Below are 18,874 nucleotides of genomic sequence, written 5' to 3'. Positions count from 1 at the left end.
TTCAGAAAAATCTGCAAACAGTGTTTGTCACAACTGATAGACACTTTAACTTTATCTGACAACAACCGACGTTTTACTGAGCTTTCTCCTATTGTTTGGGATGTCAGTATTTGCACGAAGGAGAGCTCAATTTGTTAGTTCTGCAAGTTCCAACTGTATATAAAGCCATTTCTTGATCATCTGCATTTTTATGTGCATCTTATGCAAGTTGTGTACGTACTCTGTCCGAAGACTTGGGGGGGGGGGGGGGGGGGCAGTATTTTCCCCGCCTTTATTGAAACAACAGACTGTATACTTATGGAGGAATGAAATAAAAGTGTAAATGCACAGATAACCGAAGCACTGAATAACTAACTTCACGGTAACTTGCTAAGAAACTCATGTCTAGAATATAAAAACATTCATTTCAATGAAAATCGGCTTTGCATAACATATTTTAGGTGTGTGTGTGTGGTGTGTGGTGTTTTTTTTTTATCCCCCCCGCAAAACAAAAACAAAAAATTAATAATAAAAAATAACAGTAAAATTTAACAAACTGAAACTAGGCTATCACAGACTCAGTCACACCCACCATTTCTCATTTTTCCTTAGTTCCAATAGTATACGATACCATCAACTAAACAACACATTTTACGATCAAGTGTTCTGAATAATTCTATGACTAGTTTTAGGAAAAAGGCTGTGCAATCATTGATGCTATCATGACGACTATTTTGGCTGCACGGGGTGTTGTCGTGAGCTGGCATTTTGATTGGTCACTTTTGCATATAGCCTTGCCGTGGGAGGCAAGACTATCTGCACAATTACTGGTCTAAATAACCATTAAAAACATGGCGACGATAACAAGACTCGTTGTGCATCTAGGATCGTGCGCAGGGCTCACATTCCAGCAACAACAGGAGCATCGCCGCCTGAATCTGTCGCCAGTTGTAAATTATATGCTTTGTGCCCGTTAAAAAGTGTGTTTGGTGTGTGCTTGCTTGATGGATTCGCCAACAAACATGGAGCAGATGCAAGCAACGTCTGAGAAAGATGCGGCGTCTGCTGCAGGTGGGTACTACAGCTGATCAGTTAGTCAGTTTGTTTGTTTGTTTGCGTGCTTGTTTGTTTGTGTGTTTGCTTGGTTGTCTTGAATCTTCAAAGTACAATACGCGATCTGTCTTCTTGGCGAAAGTTGAAAACAAAATCAGTGTGTTTGAGCGCAGAAAATGTTTTTCTTGCACTGATAAGGCATCTAAAAAGGGGAATGTAATGGAAGAAAATATAACTAAAACTAAAAGTGAAACCCGCAGGTCGCAGGCGTTTTGAGGAGAGAAAAAAAAAGACAGAGAGAAAGGAAAGAAATAATTAGCAAATAAAAAGCAAAAGAACAGCTCGAGTGCATGCATGATTCCCAATCTGCAGTGTAGAATCTCATTAAGGCACTGAGCTGCAGTAAAATTAAACTTGGAGAATACATGGAATAACCTAGTTTTCTGGGTAGTTATTGAAGAGACTTACACTAATAAATGGAACAAATTTAAATACTAATTGACACAGATTGCCGTTGCTATGAAAACAGCCGCCATATTGGATTTTTAGGAAATGGTTTTTACAGTGACATCATACATAAGAAATGCATGATATTTGACACAAAGATACATAAGACTTTTATCTACATTCATATAAAGCGATTTTTTGACAAAAGACTACAGTTGAATTTATAATAATTTTTGTAATAAGGATTAATGAATTTTTAACCGTATAGATTCATTAATCCTTATTTCAAAAATTAATATAAATTCAACTGCATTAGTCTTTTGTCAAAAAATCGTTGTAGATAAAAGTCTTGTGTATCTTTGAGCCAAATATTAACCTTTTCTGATGTATAATGTTGCTGTAAAACCATTTCCTAGAAATCCAATATGGCGCTGTTTCTGCCAGTTTCCACAGTGACGGCAATCTATATATGTCCTTTAGTTTTTGCAAATTTTTCATTTCTTTTCATAAGTCACTTCAATAACTACCCAGAAAACTAAGTTACTCCATGTATTTTCCAAGTTTTATTTTGGTCATTTTAGTGCCGCTCATTGCCTTAATCACCTCCAAATGGTAATCAATGCCGCTCATTGCCTTAATCACCTCCAAATGGTAATCACCTCCAAATGGAATATGAAGCAGATTGCACTCGCGCTGTTCTTTTGCTTTTTATTTGCTGATTATGTTCTTCCTCTCTTTCCATCTCTCTCTCTTTTCTCTTTTTCTCTCTCAATATATTGCATCATAAAGTAATGTTCAACTGTTTCAGATGGAATGACCAGAATAACTGATGAGACGATAAAAGACTACACAACAAAGAGTATCAAAGAAGCAGACCAGTCAGTAGTGAACACTTCTCTGTCAATAACCCCTCAAGAAACGACAATTCATTCACACGACGAACGACTTCACGGCAGTTGTAACAGTTCGCCCGACAACCACCAGTCAAGCACACAGCAACCACAGGAGCGTGACATACTTCCTCACCAGCCAAGCACTGACCTGCAACATGAACACATGTTCAGCAGCAACAGCGGCAGCGACGAGTTTGGATCAGGTGATCCGGATTTGGATCAGCTGTGTCGCATATCGGCGAACAGGTTTGGAGCTCCGGAGAGTCCTTACGATGATCTGCCCCTGTCGTTTTCACTGCCGTACAGCGGGGACGGTAAAGGTGCCAGAATGTACAGCTGCAACATCTGCAGCTTCAAGACCATTTTCAAGAACAGCCTGGTCAACCACCAGGCAGTGCATTCCGACGCTCGACCGTGGATCTGTGAAATTTGTGACTACGCCGCCAAAAGGAAACAGGACCTGAAGAAGCACCTGCAGACAATGCACGGCATGGTCGTAGACTCTCTAGCACTCAAACCGGGACACGGCATGGTCGTAGACTCGCTGGCGCTCAAACCAGGAGCGAATCCTCCGGCCTCTTCGGCATCTTCCAGTGGTTTGGCGAGCCCTGTTGAAACCAAGCCGCTGATAGTCAATAACGTTGTTGTTTCTGACGACCAAAGGAGCAGCAACATGTTAGGGTTTGGTCCACATATGGCGCATTCAGCGTCAGTGCTTGCTCATCAACAGGCAGCAGCAGCAGCAGCACAATTTGGTCACCCACTGCCATCGTCAGCAACGATGAATCAAAATGCAAGATCAATGCCAATGCCAGCGGTTGGAAAGTTCATCAGTGACAAATTCCCCTTCAACCAATACTTTGGTGATGGCGGAATGCCTCGCTTCCCAGGAGAAGCTTTCATGAGTCCGACCCACATGGGTCTGAGAGCCACTGCAAAAGACGATAAAGGAGCGTCTGGTTTAGACAGCTTACCTTCTCATAGGTTTCATTCTCAGGGAGACAGAGTTGGGGGACAGAGTGCCGTACACAAGTTTCACAGCTCAGACACGGGATTGCACAGTGAAGGAAGAGAAAGCAGGCACTACTTACCATCCGTCAGTGAGATTTTGTCAAAAGACAGGCTGCAGCCAGGTTCTAGCTCTGACCAACGAACAGCGGTGAGATCCCCAGAAATGGGCAGCAGGCTACCAGAAATCGCCACCGGACACTCCAGAGACGCAAGACCAGTTGATCCTAATTCGCCAGCAAGAGTGTCATCTGTTTCCGAAGGGATAGGATTAGGTGCGTCCCACAGGTGGAAAAGATCCTCAGGGGACCTTTCTTCTGAAGACGGTTTTCAGGCGGACCAAAGCATGGTACCGAGAAAAGCAGCAAGGCTTCAATCCTCGGGGTCAGAGTGTGATCCCTCGCATCATGTCAGCAGCCAGAGCGATCACGTTGGAAGCATAGAGCCGATCAGCAGCACGGTTTCACACGCTCGTTCTCTCGAGACGCGGAAATCTTTTCACTGTCTTCATTGTGATATTATGTTCTTTGACAACGCACTGTACCTCATGCATATGGGTCTCCATGACAACAGTAACCCGTGGAAGTGTAGCGTTTGCGGGAGGACGTTCTTTGAGAAGTACAGCTTTACTTCTCACTTCATCAATCAGCATTGATGTTGATGTGTAGTTTTTGCATTTCTATGCTCATTGTTTTGTGTTTTTCTCGTCAAGTAAATTTCGCAGCCGCTGGGTGTGATCTCTTGCACGCATACCTGCTGACAAAGTATCACTATCATGCAATAGACATAAAAGATATTTATGTGTGTGTGTGTGTGTGTGTGTGTGTGACCGCGTGCATGTATGTATATGTGTCAGTAAGAGAGAGAATAAGTGTGTGCGTACATGAAAGTGTGAGAAAGAATGTGTGTGTGTTTTTCAATGGGAGAGAAAATGTGTGTGTGTATGAGTGTGTTTCAATGGGAGAGAGAGAGTGTGTGTGTATGTATGTGTGTTAATGATTACTGTTACTCGACGGGTGAAAATTGCCAAAGATCATTGTAAAATCTTGTGTACACCTCGGGCATTGCACCCTTCCAAAAAAACAAAAACAAAATTTGTCAACTTAAGTTCAAAACACTTATTGTATGTGATGATGCAAACAAAGTTTTATGTTTGGTGTTAAGGAGGCAATGATTCAGTGAGAACAACTGCTGGTTGGTGTTAAGGAGGCAATGATTCAGTGAGAACAACTGCTGGTTGGTGTTAAGGAGGCAATGATTCAGTGAGAACAACTGCTGGTTGGTGTTAAGGAGGCAATGATTCAGTGAGAACAACTGCTGCTTGATTTCCATTCCTTGTGTACAAGCGAGGATTTGAATTTGTCAGGGATGTTTGATGAGAGAACGTTTTCAAGGGTTGTAGGTCTGCAAGAAACACTGCCCCAGAAGATGCGCTTGTTACTTGTTTTTGCAATTTTTTTTGGTATTACTCAAATTGCTGTAATAAAAGAAGCTATACGGCCCCAAAGAGGACTTGGAGAGGACAGCACGTTTCGCCCTGCAGTCCGGACCGACGATCTAACAGCGAACTACAAGAAGAAAAGAAGAAATTGCTGTAATAAATTGATTTCATCTGTACTTTTTTGTATGAAAGTTTTGCTCCAAGACTTTTTGTTTCTGTAGGTGTCATTGCATTGTCAAATTTATTTTTGGCATGTTTGTGTTTTGTTTTCTTATCTTTGTGGGCAATCATTCTTGCAGGGTTGTAATAATGTGTCCTCCGGTTTGTATGCTTGAGCACATTTGTTTTGTGATGTCCATGGCCCAGCTATATTCTGAATACTGTATGATCAGTGATTTATAGAGTCACTGAAGCAGGTGCATGCAAGCACAGACATACACATACTCAAAATCTCAAATAACCAAGTACTTTCACTGAACAGTTTCTTAAACTCAACAAATTTACATCCATGCGGTTATAAGCACCTGAACAGTTTCAAACAACTGCAGACATCTTTCTTCTTTTTTTTTTTTTATACACTTGCTGATTTTTTTTCAAAAGGTTATTTGTAAGAGTCGGTAATAAGAATCTATACAGTTATTATAATTTTCTTTTTTCTTTGAAAACTACAAACACTTTTTTGTTTAATTTGCCTTGAAATGTATTTTCTTTCTCCTGTAACTGGTTTGAATAGCTCAAAATCAAAAACATGTGTTGAACTTATCAATCTCTTTTGGGGACAATCTTTTTTAACGCACAGGGGTCATTGTACTGGTACACATAGTCATCACAAAATGAAAGCAGGTTTGAAAATGGGACACAAATAATTCTCTCACAGAAGTAAATAACAAAATCCACATTCAACACGGCGAAGGAATGAACACAGAACTAGAATGCCTTTTAAACTTTATAATGACCTTGCTCATGACCTCACATGCTGACGGCAATCAACACATAGTATCGGATATAGATTACCTTTCATTCGGTCTTTTTTGACACAGAAAGAACCATTACTCACACCACAGGACATATGCTTGAAATAAATTCACACACCAGGTAAAAAAAGAAAAATGGTGTATGATAAAATACATACATTCAAAAAAGTGTCAACTTGTTCAACTGGCACATCATTCTCACAGCTCCATGAACTGAAAGTTAAATCCATCATTTTCACACACACACACACACACACACACACACACACACACACATGGGCTCACACACAGTTACACACATCACATGTTTCAAATCACACAGAGTAAGCTTCCATCCAAGCAATTAGCATGCTTAGGAAAACAACAAGCAAAAATCGCTTTCTTTCTCACAAAAAAAGAAAAAAAGTCTGAACGATTTCTTACTTAAATTGCTTCTCCGCTCTCTTGTTTACTGTATGAACACATACCTCAAATGCTTGCACAAATTCTGCAGCTAGCCATTTCTAAGCATGCTTGTGTGACAATACACAGAAAACATTCTTCAGATTGACCAAACTATATGAGAAACACAGAGCTTTTGTGTCTCACGTGTGTACTTCAGTCGCATCAACATCAGATACAAAATACATTAAAAATGTTGTTTTAACACTCGGAACAGTACATCACTGGTAGTGATACATTTACTATGAAGTTCAAATGCAAAAATTATGTGTAGCTGCAAAACATGATCAATCTTCAGGGTACCTATCAACCCTCAAAGCTATCTTTGTAACCTTTAACTTCAACCCTCAAAGCTATCTTTGTAACCTTCAACTTCAACCCTCAAAGCTATCTTTGTAACCTTCAACTTCAACCCTCAAAGCTATCTTTGTAACCTTCAACTTCAACCCTCAAAGCTATCTTTGTAACCTTCAACTTCTGGTATTGAACACACAAAGCAGACAATGTGTTTGGTCCAAGAGTGATGCATGTGATCTGTAAGGCAGTCTTAATGTCATGTGGTTCTATCACCAATTCCTCTCAGTTCTTCTCCCCTGTTTTCAGTGGATCAGTCCTCTTGTCTTTTGCATTAATTGTGCGCCCACAACAAAATTCTATTCAGCTGCAAACAATAAATGCACCTACATAGTTTAATTTCTTTACTCTGTCCGTCGCAGAGGTCATCTGCACTTTCCTCAACATGTATTGCTGTCTACTCTCCACCTCCAACCCTTTTTGTAGGTAGTTCTTCACACTGATTTGTACTGCAACAATAAACTCTTACTCAGTAATAACTTTCTCCCAGTATTGCTTTTTAGTCTTACAACAACTTAGCATGTCCTTTGGTCCTGGGTACAGCACTTGAACAATCCTCTCCCAAGTACATGTAGCAGCTACATCAGATTTTCTTAATCAACCCTATCTAATCTCTCGTACCACTGTGCAAAGCAAACAGCCAAGCAGCGTAATCTTCTTACACCACATTGCTCCATAAATTCTACGCACAAGATGACGCAGTATCTTCATCCAGTTCGATTTGACAACTATCTTTTCCAGTCAAGAATTAAGCCAATACATGCGTCGTTGGTCGAGTTGAGCACAGCATTTGAACAATTCACTCCCATTCTGCCACAGCACTCTCCCAGTTCTCCTCCTCCACAAACAGCTTGTCCACACATCTGTAACACAACAGAAACTTGTTGAACGATTCACTCCCATTCTGACACAGCACTCTCCCAGTTCTCCTCCTCCACAAACAGCTTGTCCACACATCTGTAACACAACAGAAACTTGTTGAACGATTCACTCCCATTCTGACACAGCACTCTCCCAGTTCTCCTCCTCCACAAACAGCTTGTCCACACATCTGTAACACAACAGAAACTTGTTGAACGATTCACTCCCATTCTGCCACAGCACTCTCCCAGTTCTCCTCTTCCACAAACAGCTTGTCCACACATCTGTAACACAACAGAAACTTGTTGAACGATTCACTCCCATTCTGACACAGCACTCTCCCAGTTCTCCTCCTCCACAAACAGCTTGTCCACACATCTGTAACACAACAGAAACTTGTTGAACGATTCACTCCCATTCTGACACAGCACTCTCTCAGTTCTCCTTCTCCACAAACAGCTTGTGCACACATCTGTAACACAACAGAAACTTGTTGAACGATTCACTCCCATTCTGCCACAGCACTCTCCCAGTTCTCCTCTTCCACAAACAGCTTGTCCACACAACTGTAACACAACAGAAACTTGTTGAACGATTCACTCCCATTCTGCCACAGCACTCTCCCAGTTCTCCTCTTCCACAAACAGCTTGTCCACACATCTGCAACACAACAGAAACTTTTTAATAAAATATTAAATGTCTTGTATTTAGTACAGTCAAACCTGTCTATTATGACCGCCCAAGGGACTGACCAAAAGTGGTTGTTATGAACAAATGGTAGCTATGGAAATGTGAATTATAAGAAAAACTTGTCTGGGATCTTTGGGATGGTCGTTGTGGGCAGGAGGTCACCTTCAAGAGGTGGTCGGTCACAAGGGTAGGTTCCACTGTACTAGCAAGTTGAAATGGGGTGTCCATCGTGTACAGTTTTACGACTATGTCGGTAACATGCTTTGCATGGAAAATAAGCGCATCATATGAACACAAGCAATTTTTTTCATATGCAATCACATCAGGCCTGAAAGTGGCGATGGCGAGTAGAAACATGTAACTGGCGAGTAGAAATGTTCATCTACTCGCCAAATGCGAGTAAAGTTGCTGAAACAAATTGTTTGTTTGGCTAGTAAAGTTTGCTCTCTGGCTAGAAAATTTTCAGAATCACTAGCCAAATCACTATTTGTTGGACTTTCAGGGCTGCACATCCCGATTGTAATCAATCAATCAATCAATGAGTCTATGAGCTATGAGCTACAGTTTCATTACCTGATCATGAAATCTCCACAGTAGATGCACTCAGATGACACCAGACCATCCAGTTTTTGCTGTAAAAACAAACAGAGAAATTGAAATACACTTACATGACCTCTCAGAAACAGCAGAGAAATACTATGCATTGTGGTGAGAAGCATAAAAAGTTAAACTCACTACCCATTGTAATTGCTCATCAGCTCAATCTTCTGGTCCACTTAGCAACAATTCTTTTTATGAAACAGGCCAGTCAGCAGTCTCTTGGATCACATAAAATGTATCCTTTTCACTCAAGTTGTATTCATGAACGAAGAAGAAGAAGAAGAAGAAGAAGAAGATTTAATCCTCAAACACCATGGAACCTCCCGCACCTTGTTGAAGAATTATCTTTGTAAACAAACAAATAAACGATGACGTCATCCCACCTTACCTCCCTGATCCATTCCTCTCTCTTTCACACACACACACACACACACACACACACACACACACACACACACACACACACACACACACACACACACTCACAAACTCACAAACTCACACACATTACACTTTTTCCTACTTTTATTTCTTGTGTCTTTAAAATGTTTTATAAAGTCCATTCAATTCTGTTCTGTTTTATTCTATTCTATTCCCACACACTATCAGTCAATGGTGACAATGCTGATAACTGGGTGGCCGAGTGGTAACGCACTTGCGCTCGGAAGCGAGAGGTTGCGAGTTCGACCCTGGGTCAGGGCGTTAGCAATTTTCTCCCCCCTTTCCTAACCTAGGTGGTGGGTTCAAGTGCTAGTCTTTCGGATGAGACGAAAAACCGAGGTCCCTTCGTGTACACTACATTGGGGTGTGCACGTTAAAGATCTCACAATTGACAAAAGGGTCTTTCTTGGCAAAATTGTATAGGCATAGATAAAAATGTCCACCAAAATACCCTGTGTGACTTGGAATAATAGGCCGTGAAAAGTAGGATATGCGCCGAAATGGCTGCGATCTGCTGGCCGATGTGAATGCGTGATGTATTGTGTAAAAAAATTCCATCTCACATGGCATAAATAAATCCCTGTGCCTTGAATATGTGCACGATATAAATTGCATAAAATAAAATAAAATAATAAATCCCTGCTCTTAGAACTGTACCCACGGAATACGCGCGATATAAGCCTCATATTGATTGATTGATTGATTGATTGATAACAAAATCGTACCTGCACTTCCATGCGGGCGGTGCCAGAGGGCCCCCTGGTCGGCCTGGCGGTGGTGGGGCTGCCGTCCGTCTCGGCCAGCTTTCTCTGCAACCCTTCCACCTGCGATTTCTTGGACGTCTGGAGGCTTGGTAACACCTGGTTAGAAAGATACAAAAATTGTGCAATACAGTAATGTCATCTTGATTTTGTATCCGTAACAAACAAGAGTATTACAAAGAGGTTTGGGAAGACAAAAAAATATGCTGGTTGGTAGGCAATATTGATGATTTCATTTCATTTTCATTTTCATTTTCATTACTTTATTGTCCCATCGCTGGGAAATTCGGGTCGCTTCCTCCCAGTGGAAAGCTAGCAGCAACGGAGTCGCGCTACCCAGGTGTCTGCGTGTTTAGGTGTATTCAGCCACCTGCACTTATGGCAGAATGACCAAGGTCTTTTACGTGCCATTGTGCTGACACGGGGGTGGGACATGGCTTCCGTCTCTGGGTCTGCACATAAAGTTGACCCGTGTCCGTCCCGGCCCGAATTCGAACCTGCGACCTTTCGATAACAAGTCCAGTGCTCTACCAACTGAGCTACCGGGAGAGTCAATGTGCTGGTTGTACTCTTGCAGTGACGATATGATGGCATCCTGAAAGATTTGTCAGCAATCTAGAACAACCAGTCCTTCTTATCCCTTCATGTATTGTTTGCCGTGCTTCCTGGGTCATAGATGACCCAGAGCCTCATGAAAGTGTCTGTATTTCTGAAACTATTGAGAGTTTTTGATTGAGATTTGATTTAATCCTGACGGGCGCAGTGGCGTGGTGGTAAGACGTCGGCCTCCTAATCGGGAGGTCGTGAGTTCAAATCCCGGTTGCTGCCGCCTGGTGGGTTAAGAGTGGAGATTTTTCCGATCTCCCAGGTCAACTTCTGTGCAGACCTGCTAGTGACTTAACCCCCTTCGTGTGTACACGCAAGCACAAGACCAAGTGCGCACGGAAAAGATCCTGCAATCCATGTCAGAGTTTGGTGGGTTATAGAAACACAAAAATACCCAGCATGCCTCCCCCGAAATCCGCGTATGCTGCCTGAATGGCGGGGTAAAAACGGTCATACACGTAAAAATCCACTCGTGCTAAAAACATGAGTGAACGTGGGAGTCTGAGCCCATGAACGAAGAAGAAGAAGAAGAAGAAGAAGATTTAATCCTCAAACACCATGGAACCTCCCGCACCTTGTTGAAGAATTATCTTTGTAAACAAACAAATAAACGATGACGTCATTTCAACTCCACAGTCCGGATGATATGGGCCATGGACGACACATATGGAGTTCAAGAAGGAAATTTACAGTGTTTAATCTTGATTCGGATGACGTGGGTCGTGTACAACCCATACTCTGCAAAGAGGCGGTCAAATGTTTATCCCTATTCGGCTGATGTCGGTCGTGTACAACCCATACTTTTTACGTTGAATCCTTCTTTAGAAAGTATGGGTTGTGCACAAACCCACATCATCCGGACTGTGTAGTCCAAAGGGTGGTCCCATGAAGGTTAAAGATAGTCAATCTCATGGCAGTATTTGACTGGTTAGCATGCGAAGTTTCCCATTCACACAGCCTTATAACCCCTCCAGTAAATTACAACTGTAACTGGTTTCCTACCTCGGCAATGAGACAGTCCATGTGAAACTTGTGTGTGCAGGGGAAGAGGTAGAAGGAGCGAGTCATCAGAGGGTAGTTACACACCGTGCACTTCTCTTCTGGTTTCACGGTTGTGTACCTAAAACAATGGTAATATTATGCATAAGAAAAAACAGCAATCCTGTTTGATACACAGCCGATAATTTTGTTTCAATTCTCACTGTTCATTTTTTAACCTACAGGCAGAATAAAAAGCACAACAGAAACAAAACTAAAGAACAACAACAAAACACACACGCACTGTCACAAAACGCCATGATTAACCAGAAGAAACTTTATTTACATTAGTTGTTATTCTATTGTGCACTGTCTAAAGAATTATCTTTTTGTTTATTCGTTTTGTGTGTTTTGTCTTGTAATTTATTTGCGCATGTACGATATAACAGACAATTAAAAACAACAAAATTAAGAAGAAATTAATACAATTCGGTAAAAACAAAAAAACAAAAACCATGTGAATAGCAAAACAAACTTTCGTTCCACAATAGTTATAGATATGCCTACCAACACTCAGTGTATTCGTATGCCATTGCAGAAATTTCCCACACAATAAAATGATAGTAAATGGCAAGACACAAGATTAACTTAAGTTACTTGTTGCGGAAGCTCTGAATTTCTCGTCGGATTTCCTCTGCACTCTGGGTAGCTTCCTCCATCTCTTCCTTGAGAGAGTCAATGTGCTGGTTGTACTCTTGCAGTGACGATATGATGGCATCCTGAAAGATGTCAAAAAATAATAATCAAAGAATATGAAAACCTAGTGCAACATACCAAAGTATATCAACTGAAAATTGGATTTCCCTACCTTGAGCCATGTAGTTTTCTAAAACTTTATTTAAGAGATGACTGAGAATGGATCGATATGTTAGCTAAGGCGATATTTGGAACAATGACTGACTCAAAATATATTTTCGTAAAGCCCGTACCTTTCGGTTTAAAAAACAATATTCTATTCTAACTGGATGACATATACTTTGTGGTGAGGGTAATGAGTAATTATGGAGTCTCTCAAAATGCACAAGTCTTAACTCATTGTCTCCCAGGTACGGATATATCCCTACCCATTCATATGGCTCTATCTGACCTGGTACGGATATATCCGTACACACGCATGAGTCACTTCAGTCGCTTCCTGTAACGTCGATCTAACGCCTGCATTCCAGCGTGTTGATACACAGTTACTACAATTTTGAGTGACCTGCTGCAGCACAGCTGGTCTTGGCTAAAAAAAACTTGGTCAACATAGGTGGGGTAGAAAGTGTTAATATAAGCTACACTCGGGATGGGAGACATGCAAATCTTTAGATCAGTTCCCTACGTGCTGACTCCAAGTTACCAGAAATATCTCACTATCCTTTTTTTTCTAAAATTGAAGCCCTACATCACCTGTGGGTATCTACAGTACTTGAAGCCCACGGTGGGACAAGGAAACTAACAATTATGAAAATTAAAAGTGTGGATACACACTTAAAAAGTATTTTTACTGAACATTTCAGATTCTACTACATACAGTTTTGCAGTTAGATGTGCAATTAGTGTGCCATTACTCTGCAAAAAAGAGCATCAGAGAGAGTAACAGTTGATAAGGAAGTGAGTTACATGGTTACTAGCCTGCAGACCTGTTTACACCCATAAGTGTTTTGGAGTAATGTTCAGCCCCAAAAATAGTAATCCTGGCACAAAAATAGTAATCATCCAGCATTCGTCGCCAATTACAACGCACATGACAACTGTGTCTGCGAAACGCAATCATGCACATATATCCATCATTCACAAACAAAACACGTCAGTCAGTTTTTGTAGTCATCATAATTTCAAAGAAGATCACATCAAAAGCACATGCATCACTGATTCTTTTTCTTTTGCTCGTAGTAGGCCTTTTTCAGTGTGTCAAGCGCTTCTCTACTGTACTTGCGCTTGCCGAATGAGTGAGGGCGAGACTTCACCACTAGAAGGCTCTCCAGCGTCTCATCAGACAGACATGCTCTCTGGTCAGTCCTGTGCTTTTTCACCCCATTTTGCCATTGAAAAAAACAATGCCAAACATGTGAATTAATTAAAAAAAAATTTAAAAATTTAAAAAATTTACATTTTTTTTATTTATGAAAATCGTAGTCTTGACACGGATAGCGGAATGGCGTATTTTTTGCAGAAAATCGTAATAAATTACGCCAAAATCGTAAGGGTAAACAGGTCTGTAGCCTGTCCTCAATACCAAATATGTCCACATCTGCTTTACTCTGTAACCAATGACTCACTACCCGACTTAGCCCTGGTTAGCATATTTGCAAATGTATTTTCAGTGTCCATTGCCACCAGTAACAAAATGTGACAAAAATAATGATGATGGGAGTTTTCCGTCGGTGTAACGGATGAGTGGCAAACAGTTCAATTTCTAGAATGCGCCCAGATGGAACGGAGGCCAATTTTGACAAAAATAAGCAGTGGTAAAAATACCTTAAAGTGGTCAATGGTGACAAAGTCTGGGAAGAAGGGCAGGATGTCTTCTATCTTGAGCAGGTCACACTCGTGCAGAAACTCCATGGCACGGCGGATGTCTTTCTGGTCTTGCACAACATGGCGCGCTGCAAACACAAACATAATTACAACAAGAAGAGCAAACGCTCGATCGAGTCACTTTCGCAGTTCTGAATATTATATGAGGCATCAGATGGACAGGAAGAAATTGCTATTCACAACACAATACAGATGTAAATAATTTGATGTAAAGAATAATCCTATAAAGTTTGAATCAAATCCGATGAATAGTTTCAGAGATATGATATTTCAATTTTTTTCCTTCAAGACATACCTGTGACCTTGAAAAAGGTCAAAGGTCACCAAAGCAGACGTCAAAGTGTAGAGGTCACTGGGAGTCACGTTCACATAAAATTTGAGCCCGGTCACTTTTATAGTTTCCGAGAAAAGCCCAACGTTAAGTTGTGTGTTGCCGAACAGAAAAGGCTAGTTATCTCCCTTGTTTTTCTGATAACGTTCGTAAAAGGCTACAGATGTAAATACTTTGATGTAAAGAATAATCCTACAAAGTTTCAATCACATCCGATGAACTTTGTCAAAGATATAAAATGTCTAATTTTTCCTTTGACGCTGACCTGTGACCTTGAAAAAGGTCAAAGGTCAACGAAACCATCGTTAAAGTGTAGAGGTCATTGGAGGTCACGACTAAACAAAATATGAGCCCGATCGCTTTGATAGTTTCCGAGAAAAGTCCAACGTTAAGGTGGTGTCTACGGACGGCCGGCCGGACGGCCGGCCGGACAGACTAACACTGACCGATTACATAGAGTCACTTTTTCTCAAGTGACTCAAAAAGTCTAAAGAACTGGAACTTTCAAAAGACCAAGCTTTAGGCCAAGACAAAAAGTTCAAATTTTCTGATTCCCAGCCAACATAAATTTTTCCTCCCGACCCTAGAATATTTTTTCTACCCTTCAAAAAAAGAACAATTAAAATTGAAAAATGACAAAACTTGATTTTGCAGGCTTTATAAGAACAGTTACTCTTCTCGAACATCCAGGGAACACAACTCGCATGATTTCCGGCCAATAAAAAGCCACATGCGCCAATGTAATCATACAAAAACACTTCAATCAACAACAAAAACAAAAACAAAAAGTAACCGACCCGCCTTGTCATTGCAAACAAACAAGTTTCTTTGTTTTTTGTTTTTTGCCTCATTAAAATTATAAACAGAACAACCTAACTCAGGAGTTTGTTTGAGGTTTAAATAATCCTAAAAGTTGCAAGTTTGGTTGATTGTTTCTGCAGTACATGAGAGAACATTGCCTTCTGCAAAAACACTGACAGATATTTCTCAGATGCCCAACCTACAGCGCCATCAGCAGACCATCCTCTTCCGCCTACGGACTGGACACTGTCGACTGCGTGCCCACATGCACCGCCTTGGTCTGTCGCACACACCAAACTGCCCGTGCGAAACAGGCCCACAGACCCCGGAGCACATCCTGCAGACCTGCCCGCTCCACCAGGAAGCCAGAACAGATCACTGGCCCCAAGGTGCCACACTGCAGGAGCAACTCTGGGGCACCAAAGACTCCCTGATCCTGACCACCAGCTTTATTCAAGCTACAAAACTTGAAGTCTGACCTGAGGCCAAAAATCCTGGAACGCCGAAGAAGAAGAAGAACTGACAGATACCTGTGCTCATTTGTCACCGGTGAAGACAAAGTGTCTTGAAGAGCACATTAATTTCATTTAACCTTGGCAAGTATGCCATTTTTTTCAACAGCAGACAATACCAAACAGGGCTGGACAAACAGTATGTGACTCAAATGGGCCAGGGATACAGCGGCTAGCCAGTCTTGCCCCCCAGACGCTGTAGAAATTTAGCGTTTGAAAGGGGTATTTTGGGTCTCTCCTTGAGAACAAAGGTACATTTGCCGAGTAAGGAGGGGGGGATTCCGGAACCCACAAAACCCCCCCTCAGAAACGGACCTGCTGGAATGTTTTCAAGCGAAAAATCCTCAAAGTTATACGTACCGATACGCAGCCACAGCTTCTTGCGCAACTCCACATCATCCTCATTGGGTTTGTTAGCCTGCTGCTTTGCTAGTTCCACGTCAACCTAACGAGGGAAACAAAGCAATTAATTATAACAAAATATGATAGACCAAGAAGCAAAACAAAACAAAACAACAACAAGCAAAATTACATGTGTAACATCAAGAGTGTGAGAGTTTGTTGCTTTAGATAAAAAAAATAAAAAAATTCTGCTCTAGATCATGCCTAGTAATAGAGTGGAACCCCTCTTTCAATACCTCCAAATGTTAAAGGTGGTCGTCTACATTTTTGCTTTTTTTCAATAATCTTATGGTTAGATTTCGCTAAAAAGTTATGTCAGATGATGAATGAACCATGGGGAAAAAAGTTATCGAAAAAAAAATATATGTAAAAAAAGATTTTATTTTTGGGTAGCGTGACTCACGCTTCCAATATTTTGTTTTCTGTTTGCTGAGAACATGTGCTTTGCCTAAAAATACTGACCAATCAAATTCATGTCACTATGCTTATAGCCACGCCCAAACAAGTGCAGCAACAGTTTGACACTGGAGCGCTGTCCACGCTTTTTTTTAAACGCACGAAATGCACGGGATTTGAGAGAGTTTTGCGCGTGGCATTTTCCACATAAGGATATCCTATGAGTACTACGCTGGAATACTACAATGAATTTTCAAACGGCTACACTGGCTTCGTCTTTCCTGATCGAAAGGGGGTGTATTGTTGATATTTGTAGATAATAGACTCTGCATTTTAATGGTCAAATGGCGATTTCGGTATAAAAATGTAGACAAGGACCTTTAATGGTCAAATGGCGATTTCGGTATAAAAATGTAGACAAGGACCTTTAATGGTCAAATGGCGATTTCGGTATAAAAATGTAGACAAGGACCTTTAATGGTCAAATGGCGATTTCGGTATAAAAATGTAGACAAGGACCTTTAATGGTCAAATGGCGATTTCGGTATAAAAATGTAGACAAGGACCTTTAATGGTCAAATGGCGATTTCGGTATAAAAATGTAGACAAGGACCTTTAATGGTCAAATGGCGATTTCGGTATAAAAATGTAGACAAGGACCTTTAATGGTCAAATGGCGATTTCGGTATAAAAATGTAGACAAGGACCTTTAATGGTCAAATGGCGATTTCGGTATAAAAATGTAGACAAGGACCTTTAATGGTCAAATGGCGATTTCGGTATAAAAATGTAGACAAGGACCTTTAATGGTCAAATGGCGATTTCGGTATAAAAATGTAGACAAGGACCTTTAATGGTCAAATGGCGATTTCGGTATAAAAATGTCGACAAGGACCTTTAATGGTCAAATGGCGATTTCGGTATAAAAATGTCGACAAGGACCTTTAAGAATTCTGCCATTATAAGACCCTGTTTTCTTAAACTTTCTGTCGATGACTTCTGTATAATTACGGTCATTTTAAGACTCCCTCCTTTTCAAGACCCGATTGTCTCAGATTGTTTGAGTTTTTAAAGGGAAGGTTCCTCATATTGTATGCAATGCTCCCTTTCATCCACACACTTCTCTCTTTTACTCAGCATCGATGGGGACATACTTGTTTTGAATCACACTTCGGCCTCCATTCAGAAGCAGATGAAATTAAACCAAATATGGAACAGTTGTTTCTTTGCATTTAGCAAATTCTCTCATATACAGAGAAAAAACAAAGGTTAGGGAAAGGAGTAAAATGTCCAAATGCATACAACATGTGCAAATTAGAGGAAATGAGAGTCACTTGTTCATTTCAATGCTTGTTATTCTCTCACATGCCAGGAGACTGGTTCCACACACCTCTCACTCACCATGCACATGTTGTAAGCATTTACAGCGCTTACTTCCCTTTGTTTGGTAGATCTTAAAATAGCGCTCTGCCTCATTTTTTTAAACATTTTTTTAGATGAAGAAAAAAAATACGCCTTACCCCTAGTGCCATGTCCACAGCCTCTTCGTACAGACCCATCAGGGAGTAGACATGAACGCACGCTTTCTGGTGCTTGTGTTCTGAGCACAGGCGCAGGGCGTATTTCACGTCGTAGTAAATCTCATCAGGGTCCTGAAAAAAAGTCAAATCATAACAAATTCAATGTCTGATTTATAACTCAAAAAGTTCACACAAATAGGCAAGGAACACATATCTTTGACCACAATTTATCAAGCAAATCTTATCAAGGCTCTGAAATAAAATAACATCATGACAAATGCACTGCTTCCCAAAAGAGGTAACACAATAAGATACAGATTGCACAGTTTCTTCACCAAAATTCGTTACAGAAAAACAAGCACTGTTTGGACTTTTCGAGGCCCACTCTCCCAGATCAGAAAAGCTTACAATTCTTCTTCAGCGTTTGATGGGTTGAAAGCTTACAGTGAAAAGCCTTTTCTATAGAACGTTGAAATGTTTTCAAGTCACAACAAGGACACCAGTTCAACATTGTCAGAACTCCCCCGAAACACCACCCCCCCCCCCCCCCCCAAAAAAAAAAAATTAAAAAAAAATAAAAATAAAAATAAAAAACCCACTCCCTCTTTATATGACTTGGTCTGAAGGCTTTCTAGCAGCAGCAAGATGCTTCACATACAAAATGTCCCGGTCTGCACCAACACTAACACCAAGTGATCACAGTACAGTGGAACCCCCTTTTAAGATCCCCCAATTTAAGACTCCCTCCTTTTTAAGACCTGAATTTCTCAGATTTTTGGAGGCCTTGAAAGGGGGGTACCACTGT

At 40.9% G+C, this 18,874-nt stretch overlaps 2 protein-coding genes across 4 annotated transcripts in view; one reads left to right on the top strand and one right to left on the bottom strand.

The window, feature by feature from the left end:
- The first annotated feature begins 779 nt into the window (after positions 1–779).
- On the top strand, positions 780–5,612 carry LOC138970757 (zinc finger protein Pegasus-like). The gene is made up of 2 exons (XM_070343259.1): positions 780–1,050; positions 2,288–5,612. The coding sequence occupies exons 1-2, from the start codon at positions 984–986 to the stop codon at positions 4,033–4,035; spliced, it is 1,815 nt and encodes a 604-aa protein (XP_070199360.1). The 5' UTR covers positions 780–983; the 3' UTR covers positions 4,036–5,612.
- A 142-nt stretch (positions 5,613–5,754) lies between these two features.
- LOC138970756 (vacuolar protein sorting-associated protein 18 homolog) overlaps positions 5,755–18,874 on the bottom strand; it is a 51,641-nt gene continuing 38,521 nt past the window's right edge. Inside the window, exons 23-30 of one of the 3 annotated variants that reach the window (XM_070343256.1) lie at positions 18,070–18,201; positions 16,112–16,196; positions 14,048–14,175; positions 12,185–12,306; positions 11,552–11,669; positions 9,908–10,042; positions 8,715–8,773; positions 5,755–7,453 (exon numbers count right to left, since the gene is read on the bottom strand). In XM_070343256.1, coding sequence (XP_070199357.1) covers positions 7,390–7,453; positions 8,715–8,773; positions 9,908–10,042; positions 11,552–11,669; positions 12,185–12,306; positions 14,048–14,175; positions 16,112–16,196; positions 18,070–18,201 — 843 coding nt within the window. In that variant the 3' untranslated portion in view covers positions 5,755–7,389. Of the gene's footprint in view, positions 7,454–7,490; positions 7,830–7,958; positions 8,112–8,714; positions 8,774–9,907; positions 10,043–11,551; positions 11,670–12,184; positions 12,307–14,047; positions 14,176–16,111; positions 16,197–18,069; positions 18,202–18,874 lie in introns of those variants that run through there. The other 2 variants (XM_070343257.1, XM_070343258.1) reach the window with 2 other exon arrangements.

The sequence above is a fragment of the Littorina saxatilis genome, linkage group LG7 (assembly GCF_037325665.1).
Source record: "Littorina saxatilis isolate snail1 linkage group LG7, US_GU_Lsax_2.0, whole genome shotgun sequence".
NCBI lineage: Eukaryota > Metazoa > Mollusca > Gastropoda > Littorinimorpha > Littorinidae > Littorina > Littorina saxatilis.
Note: the sequence above shows the minus strand (reverse complement) of the source record. Positions and strands in the feature narration are given on the sequence as shown.